The sequence below is a fragment of the Cyprinodon tularosa genome, unplaced genomic scaffold (assembly GCF_016077235.1).
Source record: "Cyprinodon tularosa strain WSP-4 unplaced genomic scaffold, ASM1607723v1 ctg1228, whole genome shotgun sequence".
Taxonomy (NCBI): Eukaryota; Metazoa; Chordata; class Actinopteri; order Cyprinodontiformes; family Cyprinodontidae; genus Cyprinodon; species Cyprinodon tularosa.
The window spans coordinates 4064-25378 of record NW_024038035.1 but is presented as its reverse complement, the minus strand read 5'-3'; the positions used below and the strand labels follow the sequence as shown (position 1 = coordinate 25378).

General features: G+C 40.0%; 1 protein-coding gene across 1 annotated transcript; it reads left to right on the top strand.

Annotated features, from left to right (window-relative positions):
* The first annotated feature begins 6002 nt into the window (after positions 1-6002).
* Positions 6003-21087, top strand: LOC119777356 (P2Y purinoceptor 3-like). Its single transcript, XM_038276204.1, has 2 exons — positions 6003-6408; positions 18555-21087. The coding sequence occupies exon 2, from the start codon at positions 18648-18650 to the stop codon at positions 20049-20051; it is 1404 nt and encodes a 467-aa protein (XP_038132132.1). The 5' UTR covers positions 6003-6408; positions 18555-18647; the 3' UTR covers positions 20052-21087.
* The last annotated feature ends 228 nt before the right edge of the window (positions 21088-21315 follow it).

Sequence of the window (21315 nt, the reverse complement as noted above, 5' to 3'; positions counted from 1 at the left end):
GTATATAATGTACCGAGCTTTTTGTCACCAACTGTGTTTGTGTAACGTGTTTCGTGTAATGAGCGATTATAAACGGCAGAGAACAAGTTCGAGGTGAGGCAGGCAGTTCTCTTGCCTCATGGCAGGGGGTGCTCAAGAGACTGAAAACATAAGGCAGGAACAGGACGGATCAAGGAAGGCTTTCTTCCCTGGCAGTGATCTCCATTGAGACAGAGAGACTTTTAAAACTGAAGGAAGATAAGGAGGACTTCTATTCATTTATAAGTAAAGGTAAGACAGTAATAACATTTATTTTGTTTTGTTTTTTAAGGAAATGTGTGTTTTGTGAGCTACAGTTTGTATGTGTAAGGATGCAGAAGTGAAACATAACCTGTAAACTGCTGTCAATCTATGCATCTATTTGCAAATCTGATTCTGATGACGTCAGTGCCTCACCAGCTATGAACCTCACCGCACGTCACTGATACACTATATTGCCAAAAGTATTTGCTCACCTGCCTTGACTCACATATGAGCTTAAGTGACATCCCGTTCCTAATCCATAGGGTTCAATATGACGTCGGTCCACCCTTTGCAGCTAGAACAGCTTCAACTCTTCTGGGAAGGCTGTCCACAAGGTTTAGGAGTGTGTTTATGGGAATTTTTGACCATTCTTCCAGAAGCGCATTTGTGAGGTCGCACACTGATGTTGGACGAGAAGGCCTGGCTCTCAGTCTCCGCTCTAATTCATCCCAAAGGTGTTCTATCGGGTTGAGGTCAGGACTCTGTGCAGGCCAGTCAAGTTCATCCACACCAGACTCTGTCATCCATGTCTTTATGGACCTTGCTTTGTGCACTGGTGCACAGTCATGTTGGAAGAGGAAGGGGCCAGCTCCAAACTGTTCCCACAAAGTTGGGAGCATGGAATTGTCCAAAATGTCTTGGTATGCTGAAGCATTCAGAGTTCCTTTCACTGGAACTAAGGGGCCAAGCCCAGCTCCTGAAAAACAACCTCACACCATAATCCCCCCTCCACCAAACTTTACACTTGGCACAATGCAGTCAGACAAGTACCGTTCTCCTGGCAACCGCCAAACCCAGACCCGTCCATCAGATTGCCAGATGGAGAAGCGCGATTCGTCACTCCAGAGAACGCGTCTCCACTGCTCTAGAGTCCAGTGGCGGCGTGCTTTACACCACCGCATCCGACGCTTTGCATTGCACTTGGTGATGTATGGCTTGGATGCAGCTGCTCGACCATGGAAACCCATTCCATGAAGCTCTCTGCGCACTGTTCTTGAGCTAATCTGAAGGCCACATGAAGTTTGGAGGTCTGTAGTGATTGACTCTGCAGAAAGTTGGCGACCTCTTCGCACTATGCGCGTCAGCATCCGCTGACCCCGCTCCGTCAGTTTACGTGGCCTACCACTTCGTGGCTGAGTTGCTGTCGTTCCCAAACACTTCCATTTTCTTATAATACAGCTGACAGTTGACTGTGGAATATTTAGGAGCGAGGAAATTTCACGACTGGATTTGTTGCACAGGTGGCATCCTATCACAGTTCCACGCTGGAATTCACTGAGCTCCTGAGAGCGACCCATTCTTTCACAAATGTTTGTAAAAACAGTCTGCATGCCTAGGTGCTTGAATTTATACACCTGTGGCCATGGAAGTGATTGGAACACCTGATTCCAATAATTTGGATGGGTGAGCAAATACTTTTGGCAATATAGTGTATTTAAATGTCAAATCATTCTGGTTTAAACATGTATATAAATGTACTCTTCATCAGACAGAGTGCATTTATATATCATATATATTGTCCCTAAATTTAGAAAATTTCTCTTTAAAAAAAAATCCTTTTTTCCGTTATCTTCTGCAGGCAAGTTAGTTAAACATCTTGATTCATGTGTCGCAGCTAATACATGCAACGGTTGAAATAAGAATAATTAACTGGCAGCGTTGCGAGCGCTCAAACATGTACGGCTGGAAGCCTTCTACACCAAACCAAGCTTCTGCCGCCCTGGCGTCCTCTTCCACAACATCTTCGTCCCCGCTTTCCTCCTCTAAATAAAAAATGGATGACGGAGGAGACTCATCCACGACCTCCGACACTAAACTCTCCTCCTCTTGCATGTTTCCGCTGTCCATAGCGTTCCTTAACAGCGTCGTTTCTAAGTCACCAATTTAGTGCTACTTGGTCCCAATGGAATTTCCCATTGGGAACCTGCTAGCGCTAAGTTGCTAACTGCTTAGCAAGATTTTTCCGACAAACCGGCCACAACCAAACTTGCTTGCGAACCTGATCTAACTTACCAGGTGTGCATCTGTAAAAAGAGAAGAGCAGGAAAGGTTAGTTTCCTCTCATCATTTTGCAGACCTTATGCTAATCATCAGAGTGTGGAAAAATCCTGGGAGGAGATTCAAAATAATTTACTTACCACCAGCATGTGACAAATCAACCCTGAAACAGACTGCAGGCTCAGTTTATTTAGCACGTTTCACCATTTTTGTACCATTTGCACCAGCAATCTTAGATCCAAACCAGCAACACCCCAAGCAATTGCAGCTGTGATTTTGGACTCCTGATTCTGGATTCTAGGTCAGGCTAATCCTTGGCGGTTTTTAAGTAAATTCTACTTTAGCAGACATTAAAATCTGAAAAGAGCTCAAAGGGAGAAAGAAACTGGCATCTGAGTAGAGAATCAGTATCTTTCATTAGGAGCGGCCTCAGTGTGTCATTAAAAAGAATAGAAATCAGAGCTGAACTAACCTCTGAAAGCACTTTCAGTTGCAGAGCTCCATCTCAGTAGTTTACAGCAGAACTCCTGTCGGTTCTGGACTCTTATTAGTAGTTTTAAAGATAGAAATGTTTATTTACTTATTTTTTTAACTAAAAAGAAGAAAGTCTTTCCAAAACTTTTATCATCTAGGATTTGATTATTTTTTATTAAATATTGCTGTTAACATGTTAAACTGATTACTTTTTCTACATGGATGTTTTTGTAATGCATTTTAAAAAGTGACATTAAAAACCACAAAGATGAGCTTCTTTTTCCATTTATTCATTTAGTTTAGCCTGTTCATAACAAACATCCAATTGAACACAATATCATCAGCATAAAAATAATAAATGTTTTTTCTGCGTAACTTTAAGGCAGGATGCTCCTATATTCTGGCAGCATTGATCAGGTTGGAGAGCTTCTTTTAGACCGAGTCTGAAGGATCATTTATTGCCATGTAGCATATCTGTAGCATTCAGATGTTGTTTCTGGGTTAGCCATAAACTAATCTTGTTCATAACTAAACAGGTTAGCCATAAGCTAATCCTGTTCATGACTAAACAGGTTAGCCATAAGGTAATTCTGTTCATAACTAAACAGGTTAGCCATAAGATAATCTTGTTCATAACTAATCAGGGTAGCCATAAGCTAATGCTGTTCATAACTAAACAGGTTAGCCATAAGCTAATCCTGTTCATAACTCAACAGGTTAGCCATAAGCTAATCCTGTTCATAACTAAACAGCTTAGCCATAACCTAATCTTGTTCTTAACTAAACAGGTTAGCAATAAGCTAATGCTGTTCATAACTAAACAGGTTAGCCATAAGCTAATCTTATTCATAGCTAAACAGGGTAGCAATAAGCTAATCCTGTTCATAACTAAACAGGTTAGCCATAAGCTAATCCTGTTCATAACTAAACGGTTAGCCATAAGCTAATTCTTTTCATAGCTAAACAGGTTAGCCATAGGCTAATGCTGTTCATAACTAAACAGGTTAGCAATAAGCTAATCTTGTTCATAACTAAACAGGTTAGCCATAAGCTAATCTTATTCATAGCTAAACAGGTTAGCCATAAGCTAATCTTGTTCATAACTAAACAGGGTAGCCATAAGCTAATGCTTTTCATAACTAAACAGGTTAGCCATAAGCTAATCCTGTTCATAACTAAACAGCTTAGCCATAACCTAATCTTGTTCTTAACTAAACAGGTTAGCCATAAGCTAATCTTATTCATAGCTAAACAGGGTAGCAATAAGCTAATCCTGTTCATAACTAAACAGGTTGGCCATAAGCTAATCCTGTTCATAACTAAACGGTTAGCCATAAGCTAATTCTTTTCATAGCTAAACAGGTTAGCCATAGGCTAATGCTGTTCATAACTAAACAGGTTAGCAATAAGCTAATCTTGTTCATAACTAAACAGGTTAGCCATAAGCTAATCTTATTCATAGCTAAACAGGTTAGCCATAAGCTAATCTTGTTCATAACTAAACAGGGTAGCCATAAGCTAATGCTGTTCATAACTAAACAGGTTAGCCATAAGCTAATCCTGTTCATAACTAAACAGCTTAGCCATAACCTAATCTTGTTCTTAACTAAACAGGTTAGCCATAAGCTAATCTTATTCATAACTAAACAGGGTAGCAATAAGCTAATCTTGTTCATAACTAAACAGGTTAGCCATAAGCTAATCTTATTCATAGCTAAACAGGTTAGCCATAAGCTAATCTTGTTCATAACTAAACAGGGTAGCCATAAGCTAATGCTGTTCATAACTAAACAGGTTAGCCATAAGCTAATCCTGTTCATAACTAAACAGCTTAGCCATAACCTAATCTTGTTCTTAACTAAACAGGTTAGCCATAAGCTAATCTTATTCATAACTAAACAGGGTAGCAATAAGCTAATCCTGTTCATAACTAAACAGGTTAGCCATAAGCTAATCTTGTTCATAACTAAACAGGGTAGCCATAAGCTAATGCTGTTCATAACTAAACAGGTTAGCCATAAGCTAATCTTGTTCATAACTAAACAGGGTAGCCATAAGCTAATGCTGTTCATAACTAAACAGGGTAGCCATAAGCTAATCCTGTTCATAACTAAACAGGGTAGCCATAAGCTAATGCTGTTCATAACTAAACAGGGTAGCCATAAGCTAATCCTGTTCATAACTAAACAGGTTAGCCATAAGCTTATGCAGCTCAGATTCAAACCATTATCTTCTAAATCCATGAGCTGGTGTTTAATGATCAAATTATTTCTGGGTTGGGTCATATTTTCTTCACTGCCTACATTAAAAATAATTATTTCTTTTTGTCTTTAAGACAAATAAGAGTTTTATAGCTTTAACCCTTTATAGGGCAAGTTGGCATTTTTGATCACTTTCCTTACAAATGGAGCCCCCCCATCCCTCAGTGAGGTCTAGAAGCACAAGATCTATATCCAGCCATTTAGCATAGATGCTGCTACATGGCTGCACATCTGATTTTGGCATTTGACCAATTAGATTAGCCTTTAAATTATATGTAACCTACTGGAAATTAAGTTGAAAAGTTAAGAAAAAAAAGGTAAAAAGCTGATTGACAAGTTAATAATAAGTCTAGTTAACAATTATTTTTAGGTGTATAAACTAAAAAATGTCAGTGCCAGTATCAGCATTAATACCTCTAAGGTTATGTTGGACCAAAAAATGTGTTTCTTTCAGAGTGTTTTTCATGAATTTCTTCAAGAAGCACTTTTGTTATTTTTCTTACACTGCAAAAACAATCTAGAAATAAGTGAAAAATTCTTTGAATAACTGTATTCACCTTAATTTGAGTAGGTAAAAGGGAAAGTTTGTCAATGGAATGAGTAATTTTACTCTTAAAATAAGATAATTAGATAATATGCACTTGAAATAAGACAATGCAACTGTGTTTTCTTATTTTAAGTGTAAATTGTCTTGTTTCATTGACAGAATGTCTCTTTTACCTCCTCAATTCAAGAACAAATGCACTTATTTTAAGAAAAAATAACTTATCTAGATTTAGATTTTTGCAGTGTAATATATTTGGGTAACTTGGCGTTTCTTATTATTACATTGATATTCATTTTAACCATCAAAATATTCCTATTTTTTGAATGTTCCAAAGGTAATAAGATCTTGTCCTGGATTCCAATAACACTATTGGCTTTAAATGTTGCCCTTTAAAGGGTTAAATAAATACATTTTACTTTAGGGGCTCCCAGGATAAAAAAAAAAAGTAGAACTTCTTAAAAAGAAGTTTTCTGAACGGTCGGGGAGAAGAGAAGTCTGATCCATTCATCCTTCAGGTCGTTTCCCTAAACGGGGTAAAGAACATGCCTCTCACGTGTGGAAGAAGAACAAGCGGATGACAGTGAAGCTCAGAGGGAGGGACTGCGTCACCATGGAAACCCCCCCCCCCTGCTGTTGTGAGCAGCAGCAAAATGAGGCGAAAGCTGAAGTGGTCCAAACATCCAGTGATTCCTGCCGCTGTTTGCTGTTGCTTCCAGTGACCGGGAGAAAACCTCCGTTGGTTCGGAACGCCGTCCTGCGGTTCCGGTCCGAGCGGTTTGGACTCGCTCATCGTTTCCTCGCCGGCATCAGATTGACCTGAAGCTGTAGGGTTCATGGTGGGAGCAGGTAAGCTGTCCTGTTCAAGCAGAGCGCACTCATCCAGGGCCTGAACATTTCAAATAATCTGCTTACAGATTCCCAGATTACAGTGGATGCTGAGAATCGGGGGGAAACTTTTTAATATTTAGAAAGAGTTTATAAAATGGAAGAATGTGATATTTATAAACTAAACTTTAGACAAACTGGCTGATTATGAGATGTTTCTGTTCTGGTTCAGGTTTCTAACAGGGTCTAAATGAGCTGAAGGTGTTTCCAGATGGCACAGGGGCCTCCTCAGTCATTATTCATGATGCACTCGGATGACTCACAGATTTAAAGCATTAAAAACCTTTTTTTCCCCTAAAAGAACTAAATTAGACCCTTATTTAAATAGAAACTGTTTCTTCTGTGATTCTGTTTTTTATTGTTTCTCTATGCTGCTCTACATGCCACACAGAGTGGTGCTATATGCTTTACTTTCCACAAAGATATGACAGTTAAAAACAAAAGAAATAACTGAATCCTTAGTTTAGTTTAATAGTTTTTCACTTTAAAACCACCAAAATCTTGAAAAATATCTTTAATTTTAGCACGGCGACAGCACTGAATAAAAACTGGAGGGTAAAAAAAACCAAACAAGTAGTTTATGGAGGATGTATGGCCAGACCATGGTCACGTATGGTTACTTATTGCTGAATTAATGAGGTAGAAGGGACTGAATCAGCAGCATACCCTTGTGCACAGGAAGGCAAACATTCGCTCCAAATCAGCAGCACGCAACCAGAGGTCAAACAAACTGAGCAAAGACCTGAAGCAACGAGCAAAGAGCAGCCGAGGCAGGAGGGAGGCTGATGGAGGCTGATGGCTCTTTCCATTCGCCTTGATCAGCTTCTGACAAAAAAACTGCATAAAAGTCAACTAAAGATGGAGCCTTTGTTTGTTCACCTGATTTTAAACTCTGAGTTTTTTAAAGCACCAAAATTTAAAGACTGTTTTGTTTTTTTTATCTGGTAAAACTTCAGCTGCAAAGAAATTTATGGAAGAGGATTAGGGCCAGTGGGAAAAAACAAATAAGTTAACTGATTTTAAAATTTTATTTCAGTTTAGAATTCTGACTTTAATCTCAGAATTCTGACTTTTTTCTTAGAATTCTGACACAATTCTGACAATAAAAAAAGTCAGAATTCTGAGATTTAAGTCAGAAATGTGAGATTAAAGTCAGAATTCTAAGAAAAAAGTCAGAATTCTGAGATTTAAGTCAGAATAAAGTCAGAATTCTGAGTTTAAAGTTAGAATTCTGAGGTTAAAGTCAGAATTCTGACTTTAATCTCAGAATTCTGACACAATTCTGACAATAAAAAAAGTCAGAATTCTGAGATTTAAGTCAGAATGAAGTCAGAATTCTGAGTTTAAAGTTAGAATTCTGACATTTTTCTAAGAATTCTGACTTTTTTCTTAGAATTCTGACACAATTCTGACAATAAAAAAAGTCAGAATTCTGAGATTTAAGTCAGAAATGTGAGATTAAAGTCAGAATTCTAAGAAAAAAGTCAGAATTCTGAGATTTAAGTCAGAATAAAGTCAGAATTCTGAGTTTAAAGTTAGAATTCTGAGGTTAAAGTCAGAATTCTGACTTTAATCTCAGAATTCTGACTTTAATCTCAGAATTCTGACACAATTCTGACAATAAAAAAAGTCAGAATTCTGAGATTTAAGTCAGAATTCTGAGTTTAAAGTTAGAATTCTGACATTTTTCTAAGAATTCTGACTTTAATCTTAGAATTCTGACACAATTCTGACAATAAAAAAAGTCAGAATTCTGAGATTAAAGTCAGAATTCTGAGAAAAAAGTCAGAATTCTGACTTTTTCTTACAATTCTGACTTTAATCTCAGAATTCAGTCAGAATTCTGACAATAAAAAAAGTCAGAGTTCTGACTTTTTTCCCATACTAAACTGAAATAAAATAAAAAAAAATCAGTTAACTTTTTTTTTAGTGGCCCTAATCCTCTTCCGTAGAAATCAGCTGCAGTAAATGCAGTTGCAAAAAATTTGTGCTGAATTTTTTGCAACTGCATTTTTTTACACATTTAATTCCTCACGCTGAATTTTTATCTGGTGAAAACTCAGCTGCAAAAAAAACAAATCAGCTGTAAAAAATTCGGTTGCAAACATGTCGACCTTTAGGTGAACTGAAGCTAAAGCAATCTACACTCAACGCATTCGAGCAGAATTTAGCCAATGAAATGAGCTCATTTGGTCAGAAAAAATAAAAAGTTTGTCGCCGGCTGCTTCTTCCGGATCAAACTAAGAGCCTTGGCAGGCGGGGGTGCAGCACTAGCTGTGATCACGTCTCTATTAGTAATCACCTGATGTTTGGTAATCATATCTATTTTTCAAAAAGAGCTCCTCATTCAGCCGAGAACTAAGCTACACCTAACCTCTGCATCACGTGACCAAATGAGCTCATTTCATTGGCTAGAAGCTGCATCAAACTTTGGCCTGAGTTCACACGTTTGCAGCTGAATTTTCACCAGATAAAAATTCTGAAAGTTCTTTCATTTAAAACACATTTAAATGAAAATTACTCTGAATTAAAAACACTGATCATTTATTGAACAGGATGGAATCATTTCAGATTTAAAGAACTTTTAGAAGTTTAAATTCTGAATATGAGCGACTTTTGCTTTATTACCTTTAACTGGAGATATTAAAAACAACTGAAATTGTAAAAAAATTCCAAAAATGGAAAAGCGATTAATTTTTTAAATGTTTGACAAGGAAACATATTTTAATTCAGTTCAGTTTATTTATAAAACTCCAATTCACATCATGTCATCTCAGGTCACTTTATAGATCTAGATGAAGCAGATCATCCAGTCAGATCTGTTTAAAGTTTTCTATCTAAGGAAAACCAGCTGATTGCATCGACTTCATTAATCCTAATATATATAAAATCATTTTCATCAATTGTTGTTTTTAAATCTCCATTTAGAAACAGGAATGAAAACATAATATTATAATAGTGAATAAGAAAAATCATAGAATTCACTTTAATAATTCAATTTCAAATGTTTAATTACAAATTGTATGATTTAAAATTTAAATTTGAGAAGGCTGTTTAATTTTCAGCGACTCTCTGAAACTCCAGTTGTGCAAAGAGAGAATTTCGTTATTTTTAAGCTGGCCTTGAACGTCCGATCAGCAGAGATTAACGGTTCGAGGTCTAATGTGACGGATTTATCTTAATGGCAGCGGAACGCTTTGCTTAACCTCATCCAGCAGAACAAATAGAAGCTATCAGGGAGTATATCCTCAGCTAATGGACGTCTGCAGCTATGCAAATACGTTTAGAGCCACATTTCACATAATGACACGCCAATAAAACTTCTACAGAAATAAAATCTTTCCTTTATCCAAACTTCTTCAGATGATTCTGCTTTAAATTGACATTTAATGGATTCTTTACTTTTAATTCCTTTTTTTTCTAAGGTGCTTTCTGGCAGGCCCCGTACCGAGCCCTGCTCATGTTTATCTATTTATAGAAATGGCCAAACCAGAGTCACATGGTGTTTCATCCACACGCCTTTCAAATGGAGCTTTAAAATCTCTAAAACGTTTCAAAATAATTTTTTCTCAAATGCTTTTTGTTTTATAGCTGCGTAAACAAATAAAAGATCAGATTTAAATTTGCACCTGACGTGTGACTCTGTGGGAGTAATGCAACAGCAGGTATTCATCTTTAGCCCCGCCCCCTAATGGCCGCCATCATTGGAAACTAGAGGCTCAGACCTTTCCAAGGAGGGGTCAGAGGTCATTGTGGATCATTTCAGGTGATGTAATCTGCATGCGTCACATTAGCTGCTCTGTTATTCATCATTTCTATTCAGTTTGGTGATTTTATTGGTAAATTTCAGTGAATCGACGACTAAATCTGAGGAGCAAAGGCTTTGCCTCATGCTGAACAATTCTATTCAGTTTATTTCTATAGAGCCAATTCACATCATGTCATCTCAGGTCACTTTCCAGTTCACCAGATCATCCAGTCAGATTGATTCAAAGTTTTCTATCTAAGGAAAACCAGCTGATTGCATCGACTCATTGACTCTTCAGCAATCCCTCACACTAAGCATGCTTGTAGCGACAGGGGAGAGGAAAAACTCCCTTTGAACAGGAAGAAACCTCCAGCAGAACCAGGCTCAGTGTGAGCGGCCATCTGCTGAGGCCCACTGGGGTTCAAGGAGACAGAAGCAGAAGGTCTCCAATAATGAAAATCAGCATATTTCTCTGAAAAGATTCCCTTTGTTGAGGAGAAATATGGATTTTTTTCACTTTCGGCACTGTGTTAAAATTCCATTTCCTTCTAGCTCACTGTTCACTTAAATCTTTGTGGAACAAAGATGCTTCAACTGATTCAGTCCAGATTAGCTTGAGTTCTAGTCAAGATGTGGATCTATAAAGTCTGAGGTTCATCCAGGCTAGAGTTTTTTTTTGAGTTTCAGAAAATTAAAAGAATAAAGTTGTATTTTATAACAACTCTTCCAAGAAGCTCTTTCTTCCCTAAAGTGAGGAATGTGGAGCATCATGTGAAGTTCTACTTTAGCATCGGTTTGACAAATCAGGATCAAACTGGGCAGGATGTCAAAGTGGACTCTGGTTGCTGATTGGTGGAGCTGGTCTGACGTCATCTGCTGGGCGGAGCTCCAAGCTTTCTTTATGAAACCGGTTGATGTCTGATGACTTTATTCTCGGAATATTAGAACTCTATTCTCAAATAAAAAAAATAAATCTCTAACCTAGCCTTAATACTCCATCATAGCTTTTCAGTGTTTATTTTGGAACTAAATGTGACGAGGCTAAATATTTTTCCTTCTTACTTTATTTAATCAGACATGGTGACATTTCAAATATTGTTTCCACCTGAAAAATATTCCTCAATGCCTTTCTGTCACACAAATACAATTTTATTTCCAATTTATAGTTTGGAAGCCGAACTTTAATTCACAGATGGAATTTCAGGTGGAATTTGTTCCTAAGACGCTCTGGGCTTAAGGGTTTAAATCTTTCCCTTACTAACGTCTCATTTTTTTTGGTATTAATGATAAAAAGATTTTCTTCGCCTGCAGTAAGAAGATTCTGATGCGAAATGAAACAGAAACCATTCCTACAAGAACCGTATGTCTCCTGATCTCCATCTTCAGACTTCTACCTACTGTTCCTGATAGTACTGATTCCTTCTAGTGTTAACGTTGCCACGGTAACCATAGGCAATTATCTATTTGTCAGAATTAGTTAAATATTTTTTCTTTTAGCAAACTTTATAGTTTTCCTCTGCAGCTCTCTAAATGTTCGCTGGATGTTTAATAATTATTGTTGATAAAAAAAATAATTTATAAGGAACTTTATTTTCTTTAAGGAAATTAATGATATAGAGACAATAACCTCCTTGATATATCTATGTATAGAAAAACTGTAAAAAGAAAAAACAGGAAGAAATTAAAGGCTAGGCTTAAAACTTTCCTTTTTGATAAAGCTTCTAGTTAGAGTGGCTCAGGTTATCCTGATCTATCTCTATAGTTCTGCTGCTATAGGCTTAGACTGCTGGAGGACATAGGGACCCCTTTTTCATCATTCTGCTTCATTCTCTCTCTATTCTCCCACTCTGCAGAATCTGTTAGTTCAATCTCTAACGTTCTGCTCTCTCTGCTTTTTCTCATAGTAGCTTCATCTGGTCTGTTCCTGTTTGGCTGTGACTCCATCCTGGAGAGAAATATCAGCTGTGCTGCTGCCATCAACACCTTTGTTTCTAGATGTTGGAGCTTGGCCTGTTTTCCAGTGTAGTCCTGTTTCTCTGACTGTGACTAACTGGATGTGCTCTCTTCATCCTCTGACATGGGAGCTGGCTCGGAGCTCGTCTGCCTGGCTGTGTGTTTCCTGGACGGGGCCGCCTGTGGAGCTGGTTGACAGTTGCCTTTTGTATCTATGCTTCTTTTTCTATGTCTGCTTCTGTCTCCTTGAACCCCAGTGGGCCTCAGCAGATGGCCGCTCACACTGAGCCTGGTTCTGCTGGAGGTTTCTTCCTGTTCAAAGGGAGTTTTTCCTCTCCACTGTCGCTACAAGCATGCTTAGTGTGAGGGATTGCTGAAGAGTCAATGAGTCGATGCAATCAGCTGGTTTTCCTTAGATAGAAAACTTTGAATCAATCTGACTGGATGATCTGGATGATCTAGATCTATAAAGTGAGCTGAGATGACATGATGTGAACTGGAGCTATAGAAATGAACTGAATAGAATTCATTTGCTTTTCAAAAATGTAGAAAGGATGTTAAAAATTGACATAAAAATACAATTTATTTTATAACCCTTCTCTATATTAATTTTAACCACCTTTTAAGATCTAGATTTTATTTTTTTAAGCCTCTGAACGTCTCCATGTTTCATTTTTTCATTCTTTGTTTTTTTTCAAATGAGAGAATGAGAATTATTTTTATTAATCCCTTTTGGAAAAGTCTTTTCTTGCAGTGCGCCTGTTTACAGAAGAGACGGAGTAAAAATAAAATATAATATAGAATAAAATATGTAAAATTACAGTCTTCCCATATAAAAAGTGTAAAATAAGATAAAAGAATAAAATAAACATGTGTGCAGAGTATTATATTAGTTTGGTGTCCTATTGTCTTCAGTTAAAAAGGGTAATATTCCACAGATAAGGAGAGCAATGACTAAAATGACACCCTGGCTAAACGTAGCTAGCAGGTCATTAGTTGATCCTGAGCTGCCCGGCCATGTTGAAGTTTTCCATTAATAGCAGGAAGAGGCCCTGAACAAACAGCTGAGTGGATCCATGCATAAAGAGCCGGCCTGGAAAATAAGAAATAAGGTTTAAAATGATCTCTGCGTCGCTTTCAGGTCATCATTGCTTTGCTTTCAAAGCCGTTAGTATTTTCTTTACAGCGGTCGCTATAAGATGGAGTCGTGTCTCAGTTTAGGACTTGGTCCAGACGGTAACGTGTCTCAGAGACGTGGGATTGTGGGTAATGTGTAGAAATGTTCCTCCATCACTGAGCAGAACTCTGTGGTTTTGGTCCAGAATGTTCCTCTTTTCCCCGAACTGATCCGATGTCAGCAGATCCTGACTGATGTGTAGAAATAAACCCGACTGCTGCACATTAGTCAGATGGTCCATTATTCCAAGAAACCCATCTGACCCCCGAGGGTGGAGTTCAGCTGAGGGGGGTCCAAAAAAAAAAAAGGTGATCAAGGTTAGAATGAGTTTAAATGCTTCTGAAAATCTACAACATTTAGCAGTTTTACAGCACTGTTCTTCAGGATGAATTAAACTGATTGTTTACTATCCAACATATTAAATGTACAGACGACCAACCGGCACGGAAATGTTGGGACTTCTGAAGCCAACCAATCAGAGGCAGGACCGGGTTCATACGGGTGCTGGAAATCCTTGAAAATGCTTGACTTTTGACGTTGTGTTTTCAAGGTTTGAAAAGTGCTAATATTTTGGATGAAATGCTTGAAAATGCTTGAAATTGTAACTAATTCTTTCGCAACAAATCCCTATCTAACTAAATCGTGTGTTTATTAAATGGAGAAATAAAATGTTGGAGAGCCCGAAAATGAAACCTGCTCGCTTCTGTGTGACTGCGATCTGCCAGTCTATTTCCATTGTGACTTCTCCCAGAATCCTCCTGTTTTTGGCTCCTTCCATTTTAACAATCTTCCCTGAAAGAAAAGCAGGCCCAGACCATGATGCTGCCACCACCGTGTCTGACATGGATGGCGTGTTCAGGGTGATGAGCTTCCATGTTTGCTGTGACTCCCAGGAAACTTTAAACTAGACTTTTTATGGATGTCTTTCAGAAATGTCTTCCTTCCATAAAGGCCAGATGTTTGAAGCATAGACTGGCTGTTGACAGAGTCTCCCTCCTCAGCTCTAGATCTGTACAGTTCATCCAGAAAGATCCTGGTCCTGCATCTCTGATCAGTCTGAAGGTTCAGAGAGCCGATTCATTTTGCACGCCCCACTCTTTGGTTTTTTTACTTCTAAGTTTCAATGTCCAAGAAATTTCCCTCCACTTCCTTATTGTGCCCCACTTGTTGTTGATTCTTTACAAAAAAATTAAACTTAATATATCTGCGCTGAAAGCCTGAAATGTGGCAAAAGGTTGAAAAGTTGAATGATGTTTGGGTCCATCCCTTCTTTGCATTGGTTCTGTGGTGAACTTCACCAGTATTTTTGGAGAACACCATTCTACCATCAGCAGAAATGCCGGCGGCTCGATAATGTGCCTTTTTCTCCACTGGAGCCCCTCCTTCTCGAAATGCCTACGAATAGAAATGATAGTGGAAATATGGACTAAAGGTACAAAGCTAACAATTCAAGTTAGCAAGGATGCTACCCATTTATAATTAAACAACAAAATGAGGAAAGAAGATGTTAGAATTGAGATTTTCTAAATTACTTTTCTCCTTCACTTCCTGACAAAACCCTTTTCTCTACAAGAAAGTGTTTCATAGCAAAGACTGCATCAGGGGCTCAGGGCTGAAAACAAAAGTCTCTAGATTTGGCGCTAGGAGCTTTTTAGAAATCAAAGTGCTAGAGGGGTCTGAAAAGTGGCTAAATATAGCGACTAAAGCGCTAAGTTGGCAACACTGCTCTTTGCATGGTTTGTTTTCAAATGGTTTGCTGCTGTCTGTTTGGACCTTTCTGAACATGTGCAGCAAATGGACTGATCCAATATGGTGGACACTGAAGGGGGGGGGGCTGAGACACACTTAATATTATCAGCGTTCTGATGGCATTTTAGCCAAAGGATTTTTATCAAAAACATAATTAATGTGCAGAAATAAGGAATAGTTGTATTAACCATACATGGAAACAGAGTTTTATGGGCCCCCAGGAACTTGGGGCCCTAGGCAACTGCCTAGTATTGCCTAGAGGTAAATCCCCCCCCCCCCCTGCATGGGCTGAATGGAAAACAACACAATCATTGTCAAATGTTTTACTTATCATTATGACCAGTGATTTCTGTTGACGACTTTGCTTCGTCGTTATGCAGACGATAAAATGTTGTTTCTCCAAGTCAGGAAGGCTCTGGTGATTCAGCTGGAGGAGAAATGCTTCCTGTTGTTGCTGCAATAAACACAGGGCTGAGCTGCTTCCTCCATAAGTTCAGCCTGGATGGATTTTATGGGGGAAGCAGTTCCTCTCACAGCAGTTGGGTCAATTCAGTTCAGATTATAGATGTAGCACCATTTCCCACCCCGTGTTGTCTCAGAGAAGTGATTCAGTCACGTCACACAGATCCATTCCTCGCCCAGAACAGACAGCTCAGCTGAGTTTGGTTATCATCTGGAGTTCATTTTGAAATTCATATTTCTTGAACTCTTCAATCTCAGGACATGTGGCCGACAACTGGAACTTTGATCCAAATCAAAGATTGTTAATCCCAAAGAAAAGTGAAAGGTCATAACTCACAGGATTGTTTGTCTTCATCTAGTTGTTGTAGACATTGATTGGTAAAGGAAGGAAGGATCTGTTTGTTTTGCACCTGAAGTCTGATTGAAGTTCAGACACAACTGACTTTTAGAGAATCTGCAGCATCCTTTACAAACACTGAAGGATCTAGAGGTCCTGTCTGCTCTGTCACAGTTGGGTCTCCTTTCCAGTGTGTTGTCCAGGGAAACACAAAGGTATTTAAACTCCTCTACCGACTCCACTTCTTCTACCATGTTGCTACAGCATATGACTTGTTCATCCAGGAGTGCTTCCTATATTAGAGAAACATAGAAAGTTAATGGCAGTAGAACATCCTGTTGTGGCATCATCTATGCCATGAACATGGCTGAAGCCGAGTTTTTGCCTTTTTCAGGTCAATTCTCTAGTTGTGACCCCTTGCTCACACTGGCTCTGGTGCGGTTACCGAGCCGACGGAGACCGCAACTCCCGCACACCCCCTCTCACATCGCCCTTTTGAGTGCGGTGCGGCTCTGCGGCTCCGGCAACAGGTCCGGAGATTTAACTCGCGAGAACAGAAGTTCACTTGAGTTCACGTAACTTCATGCGATAACACGGCCCAAATAAGGATATTTGCGAGAGCTTGTTGCGGAGGGCTCCGGCACGCCGCAAGGATAGCTTTCTTGCGGAATTTTCTGCAGCGCCGGAGTGTCTCGGTAACCGCAGCCGGACAGCTCAGCAGCCGGTGAGAGAGGTTTAGGTCTTTTTAATGACTTGGAATCACTGCTGCGCCGCACCCACCGCACCGCAACGGTAAGACCGGAGTCGGTGTGAGCCGGGGCTGAGTTTCAGCCTCATAGTGCTTCCTGCATCATGTAGTATACAGAGGGTAACGAGGGGCAATCAGCCTCTTACAACCACCTCCCGATCAAGAATCGTAAGGTTGGGAGAAATCAAACACGTTTGAAAGTCAGTCGGTCTTCTTAAGGTGTTGGTGGGTAAATCTTGCTGTTGAAGCTTTACCAGAACCTTGAGCACTGAGCATGTGCAAACAAGGGAATTCTTCTTCTTTTTCCAGATTGATGAGTCCGACCAGCGCCATTTCTCGGCACGGAGTCCGACCTGTGGTTTTTTTTACATACAGGTCAAGCATTTAGATCGCATCAGAACATCTGGCCATACAGTGGAAGAACATACATAGTGAGATGAGACCTTTTAAACCCTGTGGATTCATCGTACAATGTGAGCTGTACCTGAGTACAACAACTGAAAATATTGTACAGTGCATACCCGGCTTAAGCAGATGAGCTCTGGGACAGTTTTCAACTCTAGCAGATGAAGGAGAGCATATCTAGGTAGTTACAGTTAAATATAAGCCTACAGATCTGTTTTCAGTTGGTAAAGATTCCCCACAAGCACTTTAACAACTGTATCTAGCAAATTTCGTCAGCCTTTTTTTGTTTGTTTTTCAGCAAAGGCAACTTTGCTAAACAGAGTTTTGCTGTTTTCTTGAGATGTTTCAACACCTTTTCATGTATTTTCCGTTTGTCCCACAGAAAGACCTACCTGTGGTTCTCCTGGGTGCTTCAATTCCATTGTTTTGTATGAGTTTTGCATTTGGCCATTTGAATCATAAGTGTTCTTGTGAATCCTCTTCTGAACGAGTTCAAGGACCCAACTGTAAATGCTTGGAAGCCAAAACTGTAATGGCTTTTCTCGTTCCTTCAGCCCTTTTCAAACCATCTGTCCTCTGTGTCTAGAATCTGAGCGTTATCGTTATCAGAGGTTTGTCCTTTCTTCTTAAGGTGCAAGTATACACCTAAATCTTGCTCAGTGGACAAGACCAGTCCTGGAGCAGCCATTCAGAATGGCCTTTCCGAGTCAAATGTCCGCTGAATGGCAGGCAACTTCCTGGCATTGGAGTGATCCCCTCCTTCTCTTGGGTGCGCATATTTTATTACTCTAATTTCACCCTTTTACTGATTAACAGGGTTTTACCAGGAGATTATGCTTCTCTTCAGATCTTAATGTCCACAAATCATGACAGAAAGAATATTTTAGTACAAAGATTGATGTTTAAAAAAGGAATCTTAAGGAAACGGCCATCAAGAAAAGACCCATCAAGGAAAGTGGGGGGATTTTCAATGGCTACTACTGCAAGGGAGTATTTATAGTAAAGAAAAGCAGAGGGCAATCAAAAGTTCTACCCAGTTGCACCAAGTCAAGAAAATGGCCGCATAACAGCCTTGGGTCATTCTGAACATAATAATCAACTATGTTGACGGTGAACTGTGCCTTTTGGGCTGCGATAGTAATGTTATTAATCCAAATCATAATCCGTACCGACCAAAGAATATATTCTATTTACCACAACTTACCTGGTATGAAGTGTGCCCTGCAGAGAGAGCGTGTTAATGATTGTTTTTGTCTGGTCCCCTCGTTTTATTGCGTCAGCTGCCAATTGGTGGCTCAAGTCAGCAGGCCTAGGAGTCCGAAGGCTACCAGCCTTCGTGAACATTGTCTCCTCTTAATACTGGACAGGAAGGCGGGAATATTCCTGTGTGTGGATGCAGTTTCCCCACCAACTTTGTGAATAATAACATATATCTGTAGAGTGAAACATTCAGAACACATTTGTTGCTGCTTTTCATGGACTTGATTGTTTCTGGTCCCTACTAATTTATCTGTGTCTTTGTTTCTAGGGTAACGGCAGCCGGCAGAGATGGCCATTCATGGGCGAGATAACCCAAGGATGTGAAAATGACGACCAGTTTTCCTGATGGATCTCTGAACAAATGAACTTTTTCATGAACATAGCTTCCTCCCCCCCAATGTCCTCCAACAGTGAAGAGTTTCCAATCATTAGCACCACTATGCCCCAAGATGTTGTTAGCTCCTCCTCTCCTGCTCCCTCTTCTCCTCCTGCTTCATCCTGCAGTATCAATGAATCCTATAAGTACATCTTCCTCCCCATATGTTACTCGTTCACTTTCCTATTCAGCATCACCCTGAACTCCGTTATCCTCTACCGTTCCTTCCGTCAAACGAAGCGCTGGAATGCCTCCCTCATATACATGGTCAACCTGGCCTCCACAGACTTCATGTATGGACTGTCTTTGCCATTTCTTGTGGCTAGTTATATAATGCATGACCGCTGGGTCTTTGGGGACTTCATGTGCCGCCTGGTCCGCTTCCTCTTCTACTTTAATCTCTATTGCTCCATCTTCTTCCTCACTTGCATCTCTGTTCACAGATACCTCGGCATCTGCCACCCAATGAAAGTGATCACACTAGAGACCAAGAAAGCTGTCAAGAACACTTGCATTTTGGTCTGGATTGTAGTGTTTGCTTTGACTTGCCCTATTTTCCGGTTTGCTCAGACTGGGCACATAACCAAAATGGCTGGAACATGGACCAGTGCAACCACCACTATTTACAATGGGAGCCATGATGCATCGTCTGTAAAAGGCAACAACAGCTACAATAACCTGGAATCACTTATTGTGGGATACCAGAACTGTTGGGACGATGCCATAGACAAAGAGTTTCTTCACTATGTTCCCTATGGAATCATTCTACATTTACTGGGCTTTTTTGTGCCATTTTCCATAATTGCTTGGTGTTACTCTCAAGTAGTACTTACCATATTTAAGACCTTGAAATCTCGACCCTCTTCCCGCAAAGGACCAAGAAATGGAGACTGCAACGTTGCGGAGAGAAGAGGTAGAAGCGGCTCTTCACTTGTTGGGAGAGAAAGCAATGGTGTATTGGGGGCGATAGGGAAGGATGATGAGATAACAGTTTTCCTCGGTGCTCACTCTCCATATGCAAGTCGCAGACGTAAATCTATCAGGACTATCATCACCATCACCCTGCTCTTTGCTCTATGTTTTTTCCCCTTCCACGTTACTAGAACCATCTTTCTGTTGCTGAAGGTGGCTAAGAGAGTCCCCTGTCAAACCATGACAACAGTATCCATGTGCTACAAGATCACACGGCCTCTAGCTTCCTTCAATGCTTGGCTCAATGCTCTTCTGTACTTCCTGACTAAAGACAAGGTGGGGGCTCACTGCTGTCCAGTGGCAAAATCCTCAAGTCAACAACAATCAAGACTCATATTGCCACTGAGGACGATGGGGAGGGCAGAGAGTCCAATCAAGGAAACAATAGGAGACCAGATTATCAATGAACGAAAGTAAGAATGTAACAGCCTAAGATGGACCGCTACAGTGAGGAAAATAAGTACACCCTGCTATTTTGCAAGTTCTTCCACTTAGAAATAATGGAGAGATCTGAAAGTGTCACCATACGTGTCCACTGAGATAGACATAATCTAAAAAAAAAAATCCAGAAATCACAATGTATGAATTTTTTTAGCTATTTATTGGTAAGATACAGCTGCAGATAAGTATCTGAACAGCTTAGAATATTTGGTACAGTAGCCTTCTAGAGGTCAAACGTTTCCTGTAGTTTTTTACCAGGTTTGCACACACTGCAGGAGGGATTTTGGCCCACTCCTCCGGACAGATCTTCTCTAGATCTGTCAGGTTTCTGGGCTTTCGCTGAGAAACACTGAGGTTGAGCTCCTTCCAAAGATTCTCTATTGAGTTTAGGTCTGGAGTCTGGCTAGGCCATGCCAGAACCTTGATCTAATTCTTCCAGAGCTGCACCTTGGTTATCCTGGCTGTTTGTTTCGGGTCATTGTGATGCTGGAAGACCCAGCCTCCACCCATCTTCAGTGCCCTAACTGATGGAAGGAGGTTGCTCCCCAAAATCTGGCAATACATGACCCCGGTCATCCTCTCCTTAATACAGTGGGGTCACCATGTCGCATGATGCTACCACCCCCATGCTTCACAGTAGGGATGGTGTTATGTGATGGAATTATGACCACATGATTTTTCCCATGACTGCTTTGGATCATCCAGATGCTCATTAACTGCAGACGGGCCTTAAAATACGCTGATTTAAGCAAAGGGACCTTCCATGCCATGCATGATTTCAAATCATAACGTCTTAGTGTGTAACCATGGAAACAGTGGTCCCAGCCCACGTCATTGACCAGCTCCTCCCGTGTAGTTCTTGGCTGATTTCTCACCTTTCTAGGGATCATTGAGACCCCACCAGGTGAGACCTTCCATGGAGCCCCAGTCTGAGGGAGATTGACAGCCATGTTTAGCTTCTTCCATCTAATGATTGCTCCAACAGTGGAGCTTTTTCCACCAGGCTGCTTGACAATTGGTGTAGCTACAATTTAGTCTCTATTGTCTTTAGACAGCTCTTTGGTCTGGACCATTTTAGTGGTTGGATTCTTAATGATTGTATGGGGTGGACAGGTGTCTTTATGTAGCTAACGACCTTAAACAGGTGCATCTGATTTAGGATAATAATGGAGTTAGACATTTTGAAGGCAGGCTAACAGGACTTTGAGGGTGAGAATTCCAGCTGATAGACAGGTGGTTG

What these genes read in the sequence shown, in the direction of transcription:
- LOC119777356 (XM_038276204.1), top strand. Translation starts at nt 18,648, where the DNA reads ATGAACTTTTTCATGAACATAGCTTCCTCCCCCCCAATGTCCTCCAAC.